Source organism: Lygodium microphyllum, chromosome 2 (assembly GCF_053477565.2).
Source record: "Lygodium microphyllum isolate KBCC chromosome 2, Lygodium_microphyllum_v1.1.10, whole genome shotgun sequence".
Lineage (NCBI taxonomy): Eukaryota > Viridiplantae > Streptophyta > Polypodiopsida > Schizaeales > Lygodiaceae > Lygodium > Lygodium microphyllum.
The window spans coordinates 117670596-117693024 of record NC_141136.1 but is presented as its reverse complement, the minus strand read 5'-3'; the positions used below and the strand labels follow the sequence as shown (position 1 = coordinate 117693024).

The 22429-nt window shown below is 40.6% G+C and overlaps 1 protein-coding gene across 2 annotated transcripts; it reads right to left on the bottom strand.

Moving 5' to 3' along the window:
* Positions 1-7137: 7137 nt before the first annotated feature.
* LOC148040225 (uncharacterized) lies at positions 7138-21659 on the bottom strand. 2 transcript variants are annotated; one of them, XM_087697765.1, is made up of 7 exons: positions 20368-21659; positions 20108-20260; positions 19708-19938; positions 8711-8791; positions 8036-8626; positions 7821-7872; positions 7138-7509 (listed from the first exon to the last, which is right to left on the bottom strand). In XM_087697765.1, exons 1-7 carry the CDS (start codon positions 21028-21030, stop codon positions 7505-7507), a joined length of 1776 nt encoding a protein of 591 aa, XP_087553891.1. In that variant the 5' UTR covers positions 21031-21659; the 3' UTR covers positions 7138-7504. The 2 variants fall into 2 exon arrangements, with proteins under 2 accessions (XP_087553891.1, XP_087553900.1); XM_087697774.1 differs by lacking the exon at positions 7138-7509 and having other exon boundaries at positions 7516-7872; positions 8036-8397; positions 8470-8626.
* Positions 21660-22429: the final 770 nt, after the last annotated feature.

Below are 22429 nucleotides of genomic sequence, written 5' to 3'. Positions count from 1 at the left end.
TCAAAAAATGCTTGCTTGGAATTTACAAACTGTTTAAAGCAAAAATTTCAATTCTATCTTTGAAGTCCCTTTGTTTCATTGTGTAAAGTTGCAGTCTTTTTGCCTTCATGTTGGAAAATGACCTTGCAAGTGAACTAATAGAAGTCGTATCTTGGCAAGAACCCAAAACGGCAGTACAAATTCCATTCTCAGAAGAAGAGCATAATAGGTGTCGGTTGGCTATTAGGACGCTTCAACCAACTCAAGTATCATAGCATTGACAACCTGAGGGAATTAATAAATGCTAAAGATGCAGTGAAGAGGACGATTGACTAGTACAACCTTCACAAATATGTGGAAAAGGCTAGCCAAGAAATTGACCACAATAGATGCAGAGAGTTCTTGAGAACCTTTTATGCAAGCAAGGGTAGCGACACAGTGACTGTCAAACGAGGAGGCTCTCTCAAGAAGGTCAAAGTTGGACTAAGGCTCACAATTGGTGGAGAAAGCATTAGGATTGGCAAATGTCCAAGGAAAAAGACAGAAGAAGAATGTCTACAACATGTTGAAGATGACAAAAGCAAGTGTGCACACTAACGATGGAATTAGCTTAGTGGACATTCTCAATGCTACCATCCAGCTGCAAGCAAAAACGGTGGATGCACTCTTCTCCAATTATGGCACAACACACTTATGACGAGAATCCAAGCACCACGACAAGAGCCCTAGAGGAAGTTAACTTGAATGCTTATGCTTGAAGAACCATCAAAACTTCAGCCAAGGTGCTAGCATCCAACCAACAACTAGTAGGGGGTGAGTCACCGGCTACCACCTCTGAATCCAATCACAGAGAATGTCTGCATCCAAAGCATTGACCATAGGGTTTGGCACAGTGTTAACCGCATTATCCAGGAGGCAATGGGAGAGATGGAAGGTAAAGAGAAACTGGGAGAGACCCTTGAGAGATTGCCATACTCCATGAGCACGATCAATCAAGTGAAAGAACAGTGAGTGAGGGCGGAGAACAAGAGGAACCACCTAGCCGAGAAGAGCCAAAGAAGCAGCAAATTAAGATTCCTCTAAAGAAGCAAGAGGAAACCAAGGAGACGATAATCAGAAAAGAAAAGGTTGAGCTACAAAAGGTGCAAGAAGAGTCAAAAAGGGCCAAAAAAGAGAGGGTGAGGAAATTACAAGAAGTAGAAAGACTATGCAAGGAGGAGAAAGAAGACAAGTTGAAAGTCATTTGCATGTCAATAGAACAACGCACTAGGGAGAAGGAGTTAGCTGCCATGAGCTCACTAATAGATGAAGGACCAAGCACCAGTGCCAAGGCTATAGAGATTGAGCAAGGAAAGGGCAAGGGCTTGCTATATCCGATCCCACCAATTCTCATGGCCCCAATTGCAACTATAACAACCACCCAAGGTACCACAAACACAATGAAAAAAAGTAATCTAATGGCTTGGGTGCACTAGCTGGTGACTAGAGTGCAAGAAATAGCCCCATACTTAATTGGAGAAGCTCCAATAGCGAGAGTGAAGAGATCGACAGCTGCGGATGCCAAAGATCCTAAAAAGCAAAAAGTAGAGGCATCAACAATGTAGATATCCACCACAACAGTGCCGCCATCAACGGGGTACGATGAGTATGTCAAGGAGCTCCTTGCGCAACTAGAAAAAGCAAAAGAAGAAAAGAAGATAGCTATGGCTGAGCTGGAGGCTATAAAGGAAGCCTCAACAATATTCTAGTTGGAGAGGATGCTCCAAGTAGTAAGGTATCAAAAGGAGATATATGAGCTGAAGGAAGAACTCAAGACCAAGGAAGAAAAAGACAATTGGCATGAAAGGTTCAAGGAGGAAAGACAAGAGCTAATAGGGCTACAAAGAGAGTATAAGCTCCTTTTTGTGCAATAGGAGAAATTAAGAGAGCAATTGAAAAGAATAGAGGAGGCAATAGATAGGCTTGCAATGGAAGACACCTCAAAAGCTCACGAAGAGGAAAAGCACAATTAAGAAATGGAAGAAATGGAGAATAAGCTATTGTTAATGCTAGAAGAGCAAGGATGGCTAAAAGGTGAGATGAAGCGCTTGGAAGGGAAGAAAGAAAAAGCTACCAAAATGTGGAAAGAGTAGGAGCCAAGAGCGGTGGCTTTAGCCAAAAGACAAAATGAAAGTCTAGAAGAAATGAAACAAAGAGGCAAAGAATGGATAGCTAAGAGCGAGGAAAGAGTGAAGGACTTGGCAAGCCGCCTAGCCCATGTAGAAAGCAAGAGAGTGCTAGCAGAGAGCAAGGCAGAGGCCGTGGAGACAAGAATGGTGGACCAACAATGCACTTTCCTCAACACCATTCTAGATATCACACAACCAAAAGAGGAGGAGGCTGTGGAAGTCTTGAAAAAGAAGTTAGAGATTGCACACAGAGCTATAAGGCATGGCTCGTGCACCCAAACATAAGAAGCATGAACCAGTCTAAGCCAACAAGAGCAAAGAGAATACTTGCTAAGGGCAAGGTTGATGGATCAAGAAGTAGAATTGCTAGCATATCAGGAGGAACAAAGACCACTAGAGCTTGCAAGAGGAGAAAAGCAACAAGTGCCACCTATTGAAGGAGGGCCGGATTTCGAGTTGGGCCGACAAGAAGAAGAACAAGTTCCACAACCAAACCCTCCATGATCAGAAGCACAATCGGAAGTACCAAAAGAAGATCCAACTCGAGAAAGGAAAGCCGAAGTTAGAAGGAAGAGAGAGAAGATGTTATAGCAAGCACGAAGAAGGCTAAGGGTGCAACCCCTAGCAGTTCCTAAAGTCCCTATTCCACAAAAAGAAGAGTGCTTTCCTGTCAATTGGAACATGGAGCTCAGAGTGTGGGAACAATGGGAAAATAAATACAAACCTTTTGAGTTTACCTTATAATTCCCACCTGCAATTAGCTAAGTGCTATCCCTAGAGTGGTGAAAGAGGTAATAAACATGGGTAGAAGACTTCGGGACCGATGAAATGAAGAAAGAAAAAAGAACCCAACACTGTGTAGAACAGAATCGCCATACTATTGGGAAGATAAGATCATGGAAGTGCCCAAGACTGTGAAGAGGTATGAAGCACAACCCAAGTAGAGGAGAAAATTTTGGGATGCAAATATGGATGCGTGGATATCTTTTTGTAGCACCCTACCCTACAAGAGAAACGACCTGACCTACATGCCATATCTAAGAAGGGTATGAGTGGATTTCAATTTCAACATTTATGGCCACTATGACTTTCCCAAAATATATAATGTAAATGCCACTAAACCAAAAGAAGTCCTCACATTTTTTGTAGATGACCTTAGACCCTCCATCTTCCACTTTCTTAGTGAGTTCTCCTCTTGCTTTGATCCAGCCTTCATTACAACCTGCAATTACCTTAGGTTACTTAGGGCGTTGCTCACACAGGATCTTGCCTCGCAATAATATTGCCTACCACTCCTCTTTTTTGACTTAAACATCGACATAGACAACTGCGCAATGGCTAGACTCATGATGCTAGCCACACTCGTTCGATCTTTTTGCATGGCTCTATTAGAAGATATGAATGATAGCCAATTCACTAGATGTAACCATCCATTCTTGTCCACAATCTCTCTAAACATATGTATGAATCCAAAGGACTATATGTAAAGTAAGAACTTTCTTAGTAAGTCCCTTAAGCCCCAACTTCTTCCTCCCACGACCGTGAACACAAAGACTAGTTCTTTGTGTACTTTCAAAGGAGAAAGAGAAAAAGAAAAGACGAAAAGACAAAAAGAGTAGGGAAAATGAAAAATCAAAAGAGAAAACAAGCAACACATCTCACTTTTGACGAGCACCACAATCACTGTACTAGGGATTCTCAAGTTAGGCATGTCCAGTGGCCTCAGCCAACTTAACCCCCTAGCCCCTTTTGTTTCCCCACTTTACACATTTAGGACTCATCAAGGGCATAACACATCTAGGGAAGTCACACTCACCTATGGTTAGACCTGTCTCCCTAAGCTACACCCGCTACACCTCCCCTATGCAAGAACTAGGTCCTCAAGTGTGGGACAACACCCCAGGTTCCTTTTTCTTTTCAAGTGAATCCGACACCCCGTAACTAACCACCGACTTCGAAGGCCCATCACTCGCTGAATCCACTCTCGGCCTCCACAACCTCCACAATTTTAAAATGCTTCCTCTCCATGTCCAATCCCCACATGGCCCCATCATTGACCCACATGGCAACGTTTCAACTACTTAAGCCCTCGTCAATAACAACTATCGACAAGTGCCATGAGACTAGCACTCGACTAGGAGGAGATAACGTTAGTCCCAATATAAAATAGAGAAAAAGGAAGCAAAAGAAAATTCAAAAATGTGAAAAAAGACTACTCGTTGAAAGGAATAAGAGGAGAAAATGCCAAAAACACAAGGAAAACCTTGAAAGTTCAGGACAAATGCAAAAAAAGAGACGCATTTTAAAATGCAAAAGCATCCCTAAACTTTTGTAAAAGAGACTCAAGCTTCCTCTTGTGCAATTTGTAACGTGTAGATGAGTATAAGTGAAGAAACAATATAAATAGAAAGGAATTTAAAAAAAAAACCTAAGCAAGATAACCGATCATGTAAAAAAGGAGATGGGTATCCGAAAGGAATTAGAGCATATATATAAGCCAAAAAGTAAATAAAGAAGCCCATTCTTGGTGTGTGACAAAAAATGGTACTTTGTCTCTTCTTGTTCTTGCTTGTGCTTGAGAGAGGGAGGGAGGGAGTGTGTGTATGTATGTGTGTGTGTGTGTGTGTGTGTGTGTGTGTGTGTGTGTGTGTGTGTGTGTGTGATTGTGGAGCTACTGGAAGGTTTGAGAGAGAAGGGCACTCGATCGAATATGGAGATAAGCTCACTATACTCCTAGGGTAGACGGTGCACATGGCTATGTGAGAGGTAGCCATTAGTATTTGACTCAAAATACTTGAGCAATAAGCAAACTGTGGGTCTTGGCAACCAAGCGAAAAGCTCCCATAAGATCCATGATAGCTTTTATATCTCAATGTAGTGTGCTTAAAATTGCCACCAACTTAATTGTTTAATTAACCCCATAGGCTAGATCCACATAAGCTATCATTTAAACTAGTCACATAGATCCTATTTGACATAAAAGTCAAAATTTAACCAATATCTAATTACATGTGTCTACTCCTCATTATGGGGACCTTACAACTTTGAGCACCATTGATCATTGATGATATCTCCCAAGGATGAGACATTGAGCATATCTAACATCCCCTCAACATCTGCTCGTTGGTGAACTACTTCGTCGATTCAACATCGAGTCTTTGAAGATGAATTGAAAGTAGATCCTTCACAATTGACTTAATGAAGATATCAATCTTAGCCTTCTTTTTTGAAAAACCATCTCTACTCTTCTTAGCCTCAAAAATCAAAATCCAAAGAGCTAGTTCTCAATTTAAAAAAGTTCAGACCTATATTGATGTAATTGTCAAATTTCAAAGACATAAGCATCTACAACCTAGCTCTCCTATGATTTGTGCAAAACTTGCTTAATAACTCTTAAGGAGTCTTTGCTTTATTCTTACTTTCTTATGGAAATGCCTCTCTTTGTTGCTTGCCCATCATACAAGCTTCACATACTCCATTTTTGCCAATGCAACCAAGCAACCTTACCTTGCATATACATCTCCTTTTATATTGCAAATCCAATGTGATCAAATCCTTCATGCTTAATGTTGCAATACACCCACTTCAATGGTGGTTGAAATAGAAAAAACCTTTGTTCCTTTTCCAACAAGCTTACCAACATTGTCGAGAGTTTTTACACCTTAACATATCTCACTTAATGGTGGTTAGAATTAGTTACCAAAGCAACTAATAACCAATTTCTCTCAATCTCAAGAATATACAATACACTTGAAAGTTTTTTTATATCACCATGGGTTCTTACATACACATTGTAGAATCATATAATCTTTCTTGTTGGTTGTATGATGGAGTACACTACTATCAAATTCTAAGAGTCAATGGTTAGTGCTTCTCAAGTTGAGCTACATAATCCTTTAACAATTACCATGAATAACTCAAGCTCTACTTCAACCTTATAGCTCTCTTTTTCCCTTTACATTTTAGGACACCATTCATTTACCTTCTATACATTGAGAATTTACAATTGCATACCTCTTCTTGGTATATGAGAAACACTACCTGAAAGTTCCTCTTACTACTACTATTTGTCACCATTGCTTTTTATGGAAAAACCACCTTCACCTTTTACATGGATAGAGAATACTACTCTAATGTTGCTTCCTTATTGGCTTTAAGCCATAGCTTCTCCATTATTAAGACGGAAAAGTTCTTAAATGTTAAGGATTGAGGTCTCACTTCAGTATTAAGGGTTATTAGCACTCCCTCAAACTTTGATGGATAATTTTAAAGACAACTTCAAGCTAACTTCTTGCTAGTCCTTTGTATTTTAGTGCCAATCATCTAATCATGTAGATTCTTGATCAAAGTGATAAATGCTTCTACCCTCTTCTTTAGAAGAACTTCTCTACTACTAGCTGGTTCTTCAAGTTTTGGATTCTTCTTTGGTTCTTGTTTCATATTAACTCCACTTAACATTCCCAACCTTCGATGCTTTGGTCACATGCCAAATTAATGTCAAAACATTGTAAGAAGTGCTTGTAACTAAGACACAAGCCATTTGTGTTCTTTTGTTGCCAAGCTTGTAATCAATTAACATTTGGAGGGTCCATTATATGCATTTGGTGGGTTGGATATGCTATGGTTTTGGGCAAAAACCAATATTATCTCCAAAATCTCATACGAATCATGGTAGTAGTGATTTTGAACTCCAATAAGAGTGTTATTCATACCATCTAACTTACCTTCAATGTAGATAGATGGGCAAACCCCCAACATTTGGATCACTAATATAGCACCACTTCCTATGACAAAACCACTCCTTGACATAGACATTCTCTCTTTGTGCTATTGAATCCCTTAGCTTTCTTATACTATTCAATTGCCGACAAGCCAAAAAACTAGCATACACTCCAACGTGCCTAGCAATATTTATAAATATAACCAATGGAGAAGGGAATAAAGCAGGACGATACTACAAATGAATACCATAATCATGCTCTACCAGAAATAACCAAGTGCCTAGGTGGCAAGAGAGGCCTGTGATGCATAGGAGATGATTTTAGCTGTTCAGCTTAACATCAGAGTCGACTTCAACACTGGTGCTTATGATGGTAAAACTCCAACTCTTGTATCTAAAGTAAGAAACTTCACTCTTTCAAAAATTTTAAGAAAATAAAAAAGAATCTTCACCATTGGTGTCACATGCAAGGTAAACTAAAACTTGAGGTCCAAGCATCTCCAGTCGCATAAATGAGTGTTAGAATCTGCAACAAAACCTGTCCTGAAGGCCTTTATGTCTTCATTAGCTACTTTCTCTCAGTGGGTTTCACGTCTCTGGTGTCTCATGTTGTAAACTGTTTTTAAACGTATAGCTCTTATTCTGCACACATGGTCCAATAACAAGGGAAGACTTCATCCATTCTGGACATAAGATGTCCCAAAGGACCTTACAACTGCAACTGATAATTGATAAAACTAGGGCTTCTAATAAAGTTAATAATGATTAAATTGGAATAAACTCCTTAGATCATTGGTGTGCAACAGAGTGGATCATCACAATGTTGTTTGCAGTGGATTGTCTTGGATCTAATAGAATAGAGCTCTGCACACATCTAATGCAGAGATGCTAAATGGAAGGTTTAAATTCAATTTAAAAAGGATTACATTGGACAGCAGGAGCAGACCGCTAACCTGAGTACTCAAAGTACTTAGGATTTGCTGGAAAATATGTATCAAAATGTAGCTGCAGAACACAAGACCCCAGGTCAATCAGCAGACTCGTATACACAAAAAAATGGGCCACCGACACACACACAAACAGGTGTACCTAGGCACATGCAATATACAAACATCAGTGCAAAACATTCAGATATGCAAAAGAGCTGGATAACTCTGTAAAGACTCACCTTCCCTTCATATGGATCTGTACATCTCTGAGAGAAGACAACACGAAGATCACTGTACAAGTAAAATCGTCTCCTGTCTTCTTTGCCACAACCCTCACCAACACAAAAGAACTGTGACACACTTGTATCTGTCTTCTTGGACTTCTGATACTGCTTCAGGGGTGGGCAAACAAATCGAAGATGGAGGGCATAACGCAAAGTATTTCCCTGACTATCTCTACTGGCATCCAAACGATTGCTATGGTAAGTAGCTCCTCTGCTAGTACCAGTGCCACTGCTGAATCCATGGCAAACTGAACAGTCTTCCTTGAGATTGGTTCCATTCAAGGCAGCCATGTCACTCTCTCTTTCTACAGCACATCCTGGTGCCATCTCAGTGTCAGAAAAGACTGGCATATTGGAAACCTGAGAAGTACAAGTCTCTGACCTATTACCTACTTTCAACCAGTTTTTACTAGAAGGAGCATCCCCACTTTTACTGCTGTACATGGTGAGGTTGTTCACCAAGCTTTTGTCAGATGAAGTAGCATCTTTCCTGACCTTCCCAGTTGAAATAGCAGGTGCTAGAAAAATTTTGTGCCGCATTAAAGTCTGTCCATAACTACAAAAATCAGAAATGGATAAACAATCAGCTTTTGTAGTCCTAAAAAACTATTAAATTAGATTTGTCCATACCTTAGTTCCAGGTGGCATGTCAGAGAGGTCATAATTACACAAGAAAGTGTGGATTGGGGTCATTTCTGGATTACTGAGAACCTGCAGAAACCATTGGAACCCAGGATTTGCAAAAGTTGACAACAAAAGTATGAACCAGAGAAGTTTTAACCCAGGCACCTTCAGTCCACTTAAGCATACCCTTCAATACGTTGGAAATTACCATTGCAGCAAGTGTAATCTGTTGAAAACTGAATATCATCAATCAGATGAAGCACAACCAAGCAGAAATTTTAACAGAGCAGCCCTAGACATATCAAAGTTTGTTTTACATGTCTAAAGAATTGCAAATGTGAGCAGCGTGAATATGATCACAAGAATGAGATTTGCTGTTTCCACCAGCCAGGGTTCAGCACCAGAAATACACCCTGAGTTGTGAGGCACACAGACCAGCTGAATACCTTCAAAAAGATGCACCACCCCCCAACACTTCGGCAGCAGTAGTATGAACCGGCCTTCATTCAACTAAAAGGCAGTAAAAGAATTCTAAGCACAATAAATCCAAATTAAAATTCAGCAGTCAGTAAACTCACAAATGTGGAGCTAGAATGCTTCGACATAGAAACAACACCGATTGGCCTCAAACCCTCGTTGACCACATCATGGGCTACCCATTGATGCCCGTTGTCCCTTGCTTTGGCTTCCTAGCTAGGCTTAACTGTCACTTACAACATATATGACAGTAAACCTAGCATAGTTAGGTCTAGGATTTGCTAGGACAGTTAGTCCCAGGTTTTCTATTTAAAAGTCATTTTGTACATTTTAGCACACACATTGCAACATTATTCATTTTGCTTTGATTCATTCTCTCTCTCTCTCTCACACACACACACACACACTCTCTCTCTCTCTCTCTCTCTCTGGGCCAACAGCAGTAATAGAGCCGGCTTCTCCATAGCAATTGTTTGTGACCACCTGCACTGGCAGCCATTTCCATTGAGATCCACACTCATCTGGCTGCCATCCTAAGCCAATCCCCATGTGCTGGATCTCATCTTTACTTGGCATTTGATTTGTGTCTTCTAATGGTTGTACAATAACTTGCAGCAGTTACAGCTGCCAATTGAAGCTCCTGCTGTACAACAGCCCCTGCTCAGCTCTTCTGCAGTAATTCACCACCTGCTTCAGCTGCTGGTCCAGTCGCTAACTAAACCAGAACTAGCATCACCCAAATTGGCTGCCACTATCCTCAGCTGCAAGAGTTCTTGCCACCTATGATGCTGTTAGCAGTCCAGACAGCTCATGTGTGAGTCTGACCTATGCCCAGCATGGCTAGGTTATTTAGGCATTTTATTATGATTATTATGATGCTTATTTGGGGCATTTTATGCTGGCTGATCAGTATTAAATGCTGGCCGACCTGCCCCTATTTTGGTATTATTTCCTTCTTTATATACTTGACTCCCTCCTCATTCAGTCACATCATCACCTCCAAGTTTTGTAGAGAGAGGAGTCGGTGCCAATGCCTAGGAGCCCTGTTGTATGTGTCATTCTCGTGTTTGGTATATGGATTCCATTTCCCAAGCACATCTCCGAGTTCTCTTCCCTTGCAGTGTTCCTCTGTTTTCTTTCCTTTATGTCTTGGGTTCAGTGATTTATTTCAGCACTTGTCTATGCTTCCATTGCCACACCACTTCTGACATGGCATTAGGTTGCAGAATCTAGGTTCCTGCTACGATTTTTCTGCTGATTACAGGTCTTTCTTCCCCCTGCTGATTAGAGACCTGCTGCGGGCAGTCAACTTATGTGTACTCAACTGCTGCCTGCATATTCAGACCAGCACCCTACGTTTTCAGCCTACACCTGGATTCCAGCTTGCAACTGTCAGTTTGCTGCATTAAATGATCAACCAGCTTGTGTTTTTGGTTTCCTACCCCTAACTATGGCTGGGCAACTGTTTATACAAAACGTTTTTGCTATTTCTAGCAGATTTTGACTGGCTTTTCTTCATTTTGCAGCAATTGCTCTTTGTTTCTAATCAATTTTTTTGTTACACTACATTTAAACTCTCATTTTGTGATGTCTTTGCTGTTGATTTGATTGTATTCTCTCTCTATATACCTTCTATTCTCTATCTTCTCTTCTTATCCTCTCCAGATGGCTCTTCTGTGCACTTCTACAAATGACAAGTTACATGAACCTGACTATCTTACATGGAATGTTATAATGAAAGCCCGGTTTGTGCAAAAGTGGATTTGATACATTGTATGTGGAGCTATTTCTCAACTTCAACTTCCTTTTCCTCTTCTTGAAGATTTTGATGAGGACAACTATGAGGAGGTTGTGCTTACATGGGATTCAAACGATGCATTGCCTATTTTGCACTGTTTCGGTGTATTTCTAAAGAAGTCCTACCGATGGTTACCTCTTGCAGGACATCTCCAGAAGTATGGTTGAAGCTTCAGATGTTGTATGAGGCACCTTCCACCATGCATGCAATGACTCTTTATGAACAGCTTCAGCAAATAAAGTTTGAGCCAAAGGACACCATTCAATCATTTTTGCTTTGTGTTACACACGTTTAGGACTAGCTTTGACACATGCAATCTACCCTTCCAGAGGCACATCTAGTGGGAGCAATACTCTACAAGCTCCCCCCAGAATTTGATAGAGTGGTCAATGCTTTGCAAGCGTAGACATCCTCTACACTTGTAAGCTTTACACGTATGTCCTTGATGTTGCTTGAAAATGAAGCATCTTTGCATTTACAAAGGAGGCTTCTGTCTCATTATGGAGATTCCAATGAGGCCTTTATTGCTTCAAAGAGGGGTGATCGGAAAAAGAAGTCGAAGGCCTAGTTATCATTGGTCTTGGCCAAAGGGAGAGAATCCATGGCCACATAATCATCAATGGCATTTTTGACAAGATAGTCTTGTATGCTGCTGCGAGACATTGTTGAGGGACACGGAAATTTGTTACAACTCTTCTCTATTTTCAGGAGCTGGTACGATTGACATCAACATCAAGTTCTCTCTAAGGCACCTTGGTGGTGGCTTGTCACCCCCTACTTGGGTGTCCATGGTTCTTCTTTGGTGGTTCTTTGTTGTATGAACTATGACTAGCCTTTGTCATTGTATCATTGTATTGTATCAAATTACCCATGATTCGAGAGAGGGTGTTAGCAGTCCAAATAACTTGTGAGAGTCTTGGCTAGGCTATTTAGGCATTTTATTATGGTTATTATGATGCTTATTATGGTTATTTAGGCATTTTATTATGGTTATTACAATGCTTATTTGAGGCATTTCATGCTGGCTGTCCAGCATTAAATGTTGGCCAACCTTCCCCTATTTTGGCATTATTTTCTTCTTTATATACCCACCTTCCTCCTCATTCAGTCACATCATCACCTACAAGTTCTATGGAGAGAGGGAGCTAGTGTCAATGCCTAGAAGCTAGAGACTCGCTATTGTACGCGTCATTCTTGTATTTGGTATTGCAATGTTCTTTCGTTTTCTTTCTTGTCTTGTGTTTAGCAATTTATTTTGGCACTTGTCTTTTGATAGATGCACCACCCAGCTGTTCCTACATCCACAGGCCTCGCCTACCCAATCAACCACCTCTCCACTGCCTTAGCCGCCTACTGCCCTACAGTGCCACCCCAATCTCTAGGAGCATTGCTTTGCAACCTTGAGCCGCCACAATCTCGGCCATAACTGCCACCTATCCAGGCTATTGCCACCAACCTTACCAGTGAAAAATGAAGTCAAGTTAGCAAAGCAAGCTAGGAATCAGCTTGCTTTGCTCTGTCAACTATGAAATGAGACTCACATTGCTTATCTTTGCAAGCAACTAGAAGACCTTCACATGGATGAAGTTGGTAATATGGTTTCCTATTTGACAAGCATTAAAAATCTTAGGAACCAGCTATGAAATATTGATGAATTTGGTTGTAATGCTAGTCATAATGCTTCGTCCTCCCATGCTGCTTCAAAATCAGCTTCTTCTCATGCTGGTCATTCTTTAACACACTCCCAATTAGGTACTAATTTAAAGATAAAGAGTTGTAACTATTGTTAGAATAACAAAACAAACAGCATAATAATGACAGACACAAGATCGATGAAAGAGAATGCACAAGATGTAGTCAAGAATAGAAATCTACTACGAGAATTAGGAATACAATGGTTGAGTACCAGCTCACAAACTTGTGGCTAGACATACTAGTCCAAGGTTTTGATTGCACTACGAGAATTAGGAATACAGTGGTTGAGTCCATCATGAACTTGCGACTAGATATACTAGTCCAAGGTTTGAATCGCCACAACATGTAAACTTGATGACACATCAAATCCACCAACAACAAAAGAGGATCAATGTGCCCTTTCTCCACCCTTGCACTTACCCCTTCTAGCAAGGAACGTATGAGAGCATGCAACATCACTAGAGTCGAGAATAACTGTTCACTTAAGCTATCGATAGGCCCCAAGTGAACCAAGATGGTATAGACATACATGATCTCGTGCTCCACCAATCACAACCATGATATCCACTACACATAGAAGTAACATGTCTTCCACGTCTACCCTATCTTCAAATGTGACCCAACTCCACCACCTCAGTGTGATGGAAGTAAAAACTTCTCCAAAGACTAGAGAATTAAACACCCCCTTAAAAGCACTAATAAGTATTGTAGCACTCAACCATGACTCTTATGAGATGGTGAATCTCGCAATCACAAGGCTACAAACATAATAATGAAGTGAAATGAGAAAAGAAAAAAACGACTCACACATTACCTTGATTAGGAGAGAGTAGCAAAGGGAGTGCGATTAGTGTACAAGATATCTCAATTGATGCAATGTAAACTGGATGCATGTAGCAAAATACACAAAGCACATAGATGAACCACCACAAAGGCACTAATATGGGAATGAACACATAAATGGAAAATGCAATAAGAACAAAAATAAACATACACAAAAACAACCAAGAAAATGTAGGTTGACTAAGGAAAAACAATGACATGGACAAGAAATTATTACAATGCAATTATTGTGCATCAATACAACCATGCATCCAACCAAGTCAACATAATCACAATCATTAACTTCAGCCCAACTAGGGAAACAAATGCACTTTAGTGTCAATGCATTACATCGTGGGGGAACGTCAATCAACAAAGGGGAACCTTATGGTGGACTGCATCAATCACATGAGGATATATGATCTATGTGAATGCAAGCACCACATATGTTGAAAAAGTATTGCCTAGCCAAGTCAACCGGAAATTGACATGACAATCAAATACAAAAGGCAAACGCAAAAAAGTGGGTCAAATTGGCACACATTGAAGGGTAGAAACAAGCAATTAGTGTTGATTTCCAAGACAACAAAGTGCTGCACAATGCAAAATTCAATAAGTTGTCACAGCAATAAAGCAGACATGCAGACGAATGCAGGTCATTGCATAGATCGCACAACACATACCGGTTTTGTAAAGTAACACATGACCATGCCTCCATAAAAAACATAAACATTTGATACCATGTTAGAAGAGCAAAACAAAGGTTAAAATAATGAAATATACAAAATTGATTATGAAAGAGACAATCTACAAGAGGTGGCCGCGAATAGGAATCCACTATGAGAATCAAGAGTACAATGATTGAGCACCAGCTCACACACTTCACTCCACATCAAGAATCTGCAAATATATGTATGATTGACCATGGCCACACTCCCTCCTTTTACAGACAAAAATGAGTTGTACCGAAAAATAGATCAACCAATAACCAAATAAACAATAAAGAGGTTGCTCACATGGGAGCCTATGAACCTGTAATACGACCAATTCCAACAACTAATACAAAAAGCCAAGGCACGGCATCTCTAAACGTTGTAAGCACATTGCTCTATAGGAGTCGTCCGATTTTCTTGTCACCAACAAGACCATCAAATTGACTTCGCATATGAATTATACTCTTTTTATTCACTGTCAGTATAATCCTTCTCTTCATGATGAGTGGTCGATATGTTTTTTAATGTTTTTTTCTTTTATTGTATCGACTGCTACATCGGCTAAAGGCCTCTTTAAGCCTGATTCTTATGACTATTAGTTTACTAGAAATAATGGTGATAATGCGCTTTCAACAAGTGATTATCTTATGGCATCTTCTCCTTTATGGCATCAAAATTCAAATTTGCTGATCTATTCCTTATGTTTATCTCCTTATTATTGGGACCAATACTACTCAAATTGCAACATTTCAGTGTGATTTACAGCATCCATTTGCGATGACAGATTTCCATGTACTTTAATTCTTTGGGCCTCCAATTTGCATTGTTAAAAGGAAGACCTATATATTGCCGTCACCATTTGCAGCTTCCCAATCAAGCAAGTCTATGCATAGTCCTTCTATTCATCATTGGCAAGCCATGAAGTATGTCTTTAGCTACCTCAAAGGCACCCATGAATTAAGCCTTCTCTACAAGGTTGATGCTTCACTTAATATGCATGGATTAACAGAAGATGGTTGGGCTGGTTACAAAGAAGACAATTTGATAGATCTTTTTATGATCTTACTCGACCAATGTTCCAAGCTCTTTAGCAAGCTTTGAATATGATATCTTTTAAAACATGATTTGTCATTCTTTGTATAATCATAGGTTGCTTTATCCCTCTAGAAAAACTTGTGCAACTAGACCCATACCTTGAGGCTTGAAAGGGAGTTTATTGGCCATCTCATGGGCTATCAATTGATGCCCATTGTCCCCTAGTTTGGGCTTGCTAGCTAGGCTTAATTGTGACTTAGGACTATTAAGCAAGGTAGTACACCTAGCATAATTAGGGCCAAGGTTTGCTAGGACACTTAGTATAGCCAATCTCAAGGTTTTTTATTTAAAAGTCATTCTATGCATTTGAGGACACACATTGTGGACATTATTCATCGTATGTTGGGTCATTCACATTTTGATTGAGTTCTTATGCTTCTCTCTCTCTCTCTCTCTCTCTCTCTCTCTCTCTCTCTCTCTCTCTCTCTCTCTCTCTAACACACACAAACACACACAAACCATACTTGGGCCAATAACTCTGGTGTCCCTTGTGGTCTTTCTTTGAATTAGAGAAGAGCCCTTCAAGTTTGAGTACAAAATCCAAACGCTTGGCTAATTAGGATGTTTGGCTGGAAAACCCACATTTCTTCAGCAGCAAATCAATCCCCATTGTTCCCATGAGTCCATAGTGCACTCTTCCACTTCAGTCTATCTTTGCCCATATCCCTTTGCCCATTGTTGCTCTCACCAATGGCAAACTTTCATGCAACAAAAAAGTTCCAATGGCATTGTAAGATGCATCAACATATATTTCCATAATTGTATTGCCCAAAACCGGCCTTCAAAAATGCAAAGGGCAATAAGTGCTATCTTGGCACCCCTTGCAACATACCTTTAAGATTATGAAAGTTGTTTCAACTAGATACAACAAATGTAACTTTGCTCTGAAACCTTAAGTTTCAGCCACCTAAGCAACCTCTTATCAGCAACCTATCGTTTTGTACCTACTCTCATAGATCGATGCAGTATTGCCTACTTACTAAGCCACCAATTTCTCTCACTGACCATGATTGACAGACTCTAGCCCTTACCACACCTGCCACGGAAACATCAATTCTGCATAAATGCCTCAAAAAGCACATTGCACAAAGATTAAGATCAGTCTAAAGCAATTCCAATACCCTCAAGTGAGAGAAAGTACTGCACACAGCTTGCACGCTATCCTAGGTAGCTACTCTATCCTAAATAGAGAGGAACAGAGCTGTCATTAGTGTAGAACACTTCAGTCCAGCCGTGCACAATGCTGTCCAGCCTAGATCTTCATACGTAGGAGAGCGAAAACAGTCTATTCTCATGGCAAACTGCACAGAAGAGGGGAAAGACTGCGGCAATGCATGCTAAACGACCACAACTGCTGTCCTTGATGCCCCAACTGCTGGAAAAGCTACTGCCTTGGCTCTAGATGTCATGGCCTTGCTCCCAAACACCATGATCAGTCACAAAACTGCCACAAATGACCCAAAAGCTGCCATGGTCAGTCCTTTTTTCCATGTTCCCAAGTTTTCCCTCATTTTTGCAACTAAAGAGTATAATTTACTCCAAAAATTGTCACTTCTAGTGTCTTGGCCCAAATTGTCACATTTAGTGTCTTAGCCCAAACTTTAGCCTCCTACCCAAATTTAATAATTTAATCCAAATTTTGGCACCCACGTTCAAAAAGACCCAATCATTCAAAATGTGTACCTTGAAATTACACATTAAAAATCTCTAGCTCTCCACTATTGAACCTTTCCCAATTATGGATTTTGTAATACATATGAATATGTTGTTCTCAGTTCAATTCACATGCAAAAGTAACAGCGGGGGTGCAAACTTTGTCCCACACTACTACGCATTGCAAACAATGTGTAATATATGCAAATCTCAATTCCAAACTAGTTTGATCTATTGTATGAAGCCTCATCCCTATTCATGCATCAATCCCTCTACTTTGCCCCAAGCTTTGCACACCCAATTTATTATCAAATAAATTAAATTCAAAGTAGCACTTCAAACTAGCACCACAATCACAACAAACCAGCATTCAATTCATGCCCAAAAGCAAAGGGCTATTGCTCTAATCCTTAGCTAAATGCATTCCAATAAGTGCTGACTTGCATTTACCTAGTCTTCCCTTGCATTTCCTGCAACAAAGGAGTTGTAATCTCAATTTCTTCATGTTGCACTTATCCATGGATGCTTCCAATGATAAACAAACTAAGAAGAGTGAAGGAGTCCAACAATTGACCCTTCGCAACAGCCAATCTACATTGTTACATTATTTATACAGCAACCTCTTGCTAAATCGTCACTATCCAAGCTATCCAATGACATCAAAGCATGCACAAAATAGCCACAATGAAGAATTGCTCTAAGTTGATTACCATAGGTTGGTTTTCCAATAGCATTGTGTCACACAACCGATCTACAAATAGCCAAGGGCCCTATCACCCTTGTTGATTGACTCCAATCAACCTCGGGACTTTCCAAGCATCCAAGGGCTTGTCATCTTCATTGTTGAACTCCAACCAACTTTGGACTCTTCAAATTTCCATCCATGGACTTTACCTATCGAAACCTTGGAAAACACAACCAAAATTAAACTCAAATTCGTGGAGCAAACTTCTAAACGAACCTGCCCTGTACAATCCCCATAGATCCTTGCATTGTTCCTCTCATAAATAGAGGGATTTCTTCTGATAGAACTATGAGAAAATCACTTTCTTCGTGAAAAGATGGTCTAGAAAATGCAAAAGGCTCGAGATCTCCAAGAAGAAGGGAGCATCTCAACTTGTAGTGCTGTGGTAGTGTGTTTTGATGTGATTTAGATCAAATATAACAGCAATATCTGGTGCTTATAGAGTTATGATGCTACCCTATTGCTTCCCCACGCCATGAGGAGATAAATAGCTGCTGCCTCCACTCTCACACATATTTTACTTGCATTCTCCATAGCTGGAACAGAGAAAAACTGCAGCAAACTGATGAAGAGTGGGCTGCCAAAAGGAAACAGAGAGCTGCAAATGACAATGCATGCCTTTCTAAATGAATCTCTCTTAAATCACAAGGGCGATGGTAGACATTTGAAAACTGCTCACTAGGCAAAACTTTCAATGTACATGTTTTCGAACTTTCAATTTAATAAAAGTTTCATATTGAACCTTCATGCTTCTCTAACTTTGGCTAATTTTGTTGGTCCATTTTTGAGTGAATTGGGGTCAACTTGTCCTCTATCCATACTTGTTTTCCTTGTAGCGACTTAGTTTGCTTCATCACTACTATCTTCTTTGTCATATCCATGTAGTTGACCTTTGCTTGTGTGCCTTTTGGGATAATGCTCATGGACTCCTAAATCTACGAAAGGGACAACCTTGCTTTACTATGCTTGTAGAGCATCTGTTTCTAGGATGAAGTCTTGTTCCAACTCTGGAGCAAGATTCTCTCTATTCCATCCGGAGGAGACTACTGATCCTTATCTCTCTCTTATTACTCTCAATCCTCTCATTCTCCTTGATTACTGTCATATAATGTGTACAAAAATGTGTTGAATCAGATGAGTTCACTTTTTGTAATTAGTTCATCAATTCTACTTGTAATGACTCAGTTATGGGCTCCTCCTTTGCTTTTTGTTGTTCCTTCTTCATGCCTTCTAACTATCCCTGCAATTCTTTAATGTGTTCTTCCTGCTTGATCATTTCTTGCTTCATTGCTGCCAGCTCTCCTTGAACTTTTTTCAACTCCTACAATAGGTAGGACTCCCATGGCAAAGACTTAGCTGTTGATAGGGGGGATTGAAGGTGTTTGGAGGTGACTGCTACAACAAATATCTTCTTTTCTCCATTGTACTATTAAGACCCTAAGAGGAAGTTTTGGCATGGGTGGGAGATCGTAGTACATGATGGCATGGGCAGGAGCAGGGCGGAAAATCATAGTACATGATGGCATGCTTTGGCATAGTGCACCTTCTGAGAAGCCATTGATTCAAGATGCTGGCATTTCAAGAAGTTTAATGGATGCATAATATAGTGATGAGTTGTCACCCGGACATCTTACAGAAAAGTGGCATCTTTTGAGCTGGAGTCTGGGAGACTGGAAGAGACCAATACCCACCAGTTATGCTCAGTAGTGAAAATAGATTGCACTTTTCAAAAGAGAAAAGTTTTTTCATGTCATGTCCTATGGCTTGTAAGCTGTGATACTTTTATCTCTACAATCATTGAGAAGCTTTTACAAGTGCTTGATAGTAGCTATCTTAATATTATTGTCATTAACATATGCTTAAGGAATGCTGCAGATGTAGAAAATCTATTCAACCACTCAAACAATCCCTCTTGAGATGGATTATAAGCTGGCCATGTGGCCATCTTTTAGAAAAATGTAAAACAGCAAACATTTTTCCAAAAAGAAGAGAGCTTATTCCATACCATCTGTACACGGCCAGTGATTGGTATCTTCAGTCGTCTATTATTTGCATCAGCAGAGGTGCAATTGCTTCCTCTATCTCGTAAGCTGCTGGCATTTCCAAGAAGTTCAATGGATGCATAGTATAGTGATGAGTTGCTACCCACACACCTTACAGAAAATGGGAGTTTTTGAACTGGTGGAGACCAATATCCACCAGTTATGCTAAGTAGTGCCAAGAAGCCTTCAAGCCTCTGCATAAACAAATATATCTGTCACAAGGCAACTCATAACACGAGAATTGCAAAAGAAGGTTGGTCTCAGGCCACAATGCAGGACCAGGCACCGTGATGGAGCAGTCATCCAAACTAAAGGTCCGTCATCAACAGCAAGAATTTTAAGCACATGACAGCCAAAAGTTACCCGGCAGTGCTTTCCTGCCAAGAGGCGCCCAGACAATAAAGACTCCTCGAAAGATCCCACAAGAGACCTGACTGCTGTTGAAATACTCATACTTCTCGCTGGTTTGCAAGGCATAGTTATTGAAGATCCAAAGCCATGATTCCATCTAGTATACTGTACTGATAAAACTATCAATAATCAGATTAAACCAGAAGAAAACCTAGTTTTCAAATAACCAAAACAAGAAAAAGCACAGAGCCAGTTACAAACTTAATCCTTACCCCAGAGTGACGTTTGGGACCAAGTGGTGATCGAGAATAGCCAGAGGAATTAGATGGGAACTCCTGATATGAAACCTCGTCAATGCCCTGGCCCTGAGTTTTTGGACAAGAATCTTGATTTGCATTAAACTGGTAGCTATGTCTCCTAATCTGAAATGCTTGAAATTCCCTTTCTGTAAGCAAGGGACCATCCGTTTCAAGAGAAAAACTTAGTTTTCCATCTGCCATGGTCTGCAGGTTCCTCCCTGATAGTGGCATGGACAAATGGCTTCTCTCCTTGCATATGCCACATCCTGATATTTGATAAGCATGGTCCATGCCACTGCCTCCCAGCAGGGATTTTGTGCTTGCATCTTCCAGTTTAAGACCACCAGCTGGGCTGGTATCCTGAAAGACCTGGGAATTGTTTGGACATGGCCCACCCAAAGCACTCTTTTTTGCACATACACTATTCAATGTACTAGACTTCAAATCCTCGCATTGAGCTTCATCATCAGACCTGCTTCTATACGTGCCTGAGGGTGCTGCAATTGAGTTGTCAGCACCACAGTTTTCTTTCCAGGATCTTCTTTGCGAAGAAACCGTGGCATGCAATGCACTATAAACAGAAGTCTCGCCCTCATTGTTGTCAGGATCACCAGAAATAGGCGCTGGCAATCCCATTGCAAAACATGAAAGCGCCAAATTGGGAGGACTCACTAGGACTTTTGCTAACACCCTTCCTGTCAAGTGACCGTTCTGCGATATGACAAAGTTATGCTCAAGCAACCTCCCTCAATTTCTTCCACAAAGCTGACCTCGCTAACTCATGTAACATAAATCAGGCCGCTCAGCTTCAAGCTGGCTTGCAATAACACACAAAACTCAACATATAAATGAATGCTTGTTCCAACCTCTTCGAATTTGCGAACGAAAAACCTCAAAGCGCGTGATACCCAATGCGCAAAAGCCCTGCTTATCGCATCGCTACAATGGCCTTACATAGGAAAGAAAGAAATGTTGTTAACAGATTGAAAACGTCCACCTGTGCTCAAAAAAGTATGATTTTCTGCGGATCAGGCTAACTGTTTCCGTCAGAAGAACCCGGAGGTTCTGATTTCTGTGCGAAGGAGGAAAATACGTGCATCCTTTCGTCGCCTGCTTGCAAGTTTTGCAGGAGGAGGGCCATTTCTGAATACTCCTGCAGGCGAAGCCGCGAGAGAGAGAGAGAGAGAGAGAGAGAGAGAGAGAGAGAGAGAGATGCGACAGAGAGCAAGAGGGACAGAGCAAACGAGAAAGAGACGGGAAGAGACTTTTACGAGAAAAAAAAAGACGGGAAGAGAAAGCATGCCCCATCCTTCTTTTCTACGAACGCCAATACAATCGACTGGACCCACGGCGCCCAATGTTTGCAATAGGTCGCCACGTGGCATAATTTGCCGGGTGCCACTTGGTTGCTCAGCTTTCAGCTTTCTGCTTTGGGGCTTGGTCCCCCGACGACTTTGTGGACTAGGCATCCACCCATCCAATGTCTATTACCCATGTGGTTCACACATGAAAGTGTCTTTGTGCTAACATTGCCTCTTAGGGCATCTGCTTATACAACAGTGCGGTGACAAAGTGGTGCACGTCCCAAACAAACAACCTACTGTTAACTTTAGTTAAGTGATTCACTTAGCCTTGAAATATGTGAACATCATGCTTTTCAAAAAAAGAAGAGTTTATTTTAGAAAAGTAAAAAAAAGCTGTGCTCTCTCTCTCTTTCTCAAAAATAAAAGGGCAATGCTTTTGCTCGCGATTGTGCATTTGTTTGTAATTATGTGCTTTTAATATCATTCAATAGTAGTTATTGTTGTGTAATATTGACTTTTCACCCAAAGGCATAGCACCAGAGAGCCACTTGATTGTGGATTTTGAACAACTGACCTCGCATAGCTCACATATCCCCAACCAATTAGGCTATCACTCATTGGTCATCAACAACAATACACTAAACACCAAGATGTGACACCGAAGAGCTCGCCGATGTCCCTATTGCTAGCCAAAAACATAACAAGAGGTTGCAACACAACCTAATTGATAT

Coding starts and splice junctions, on each gene's coding strand:
- LOC148040225 (XM_087697765.1), bottom strand. CDS start 21,030: ATGGGATTGCCAGCGCCTATTTCTGGTGATCCTGACAACAATGAGGGC. Junction 20,261..20,367: donor GTCCCAAACGTCACTCTGGG/GTAAGGATTAAG, acceptor TTATCAGTACAG/TATACTAGATGGAATCATGG. Junction 7,873..8,035: donor CAGATCCATATGAAGGGAAG/GTGAGTCTTTAC, acceptor TGTGTTCTGCAG/CTACATTTTGATACATATTT.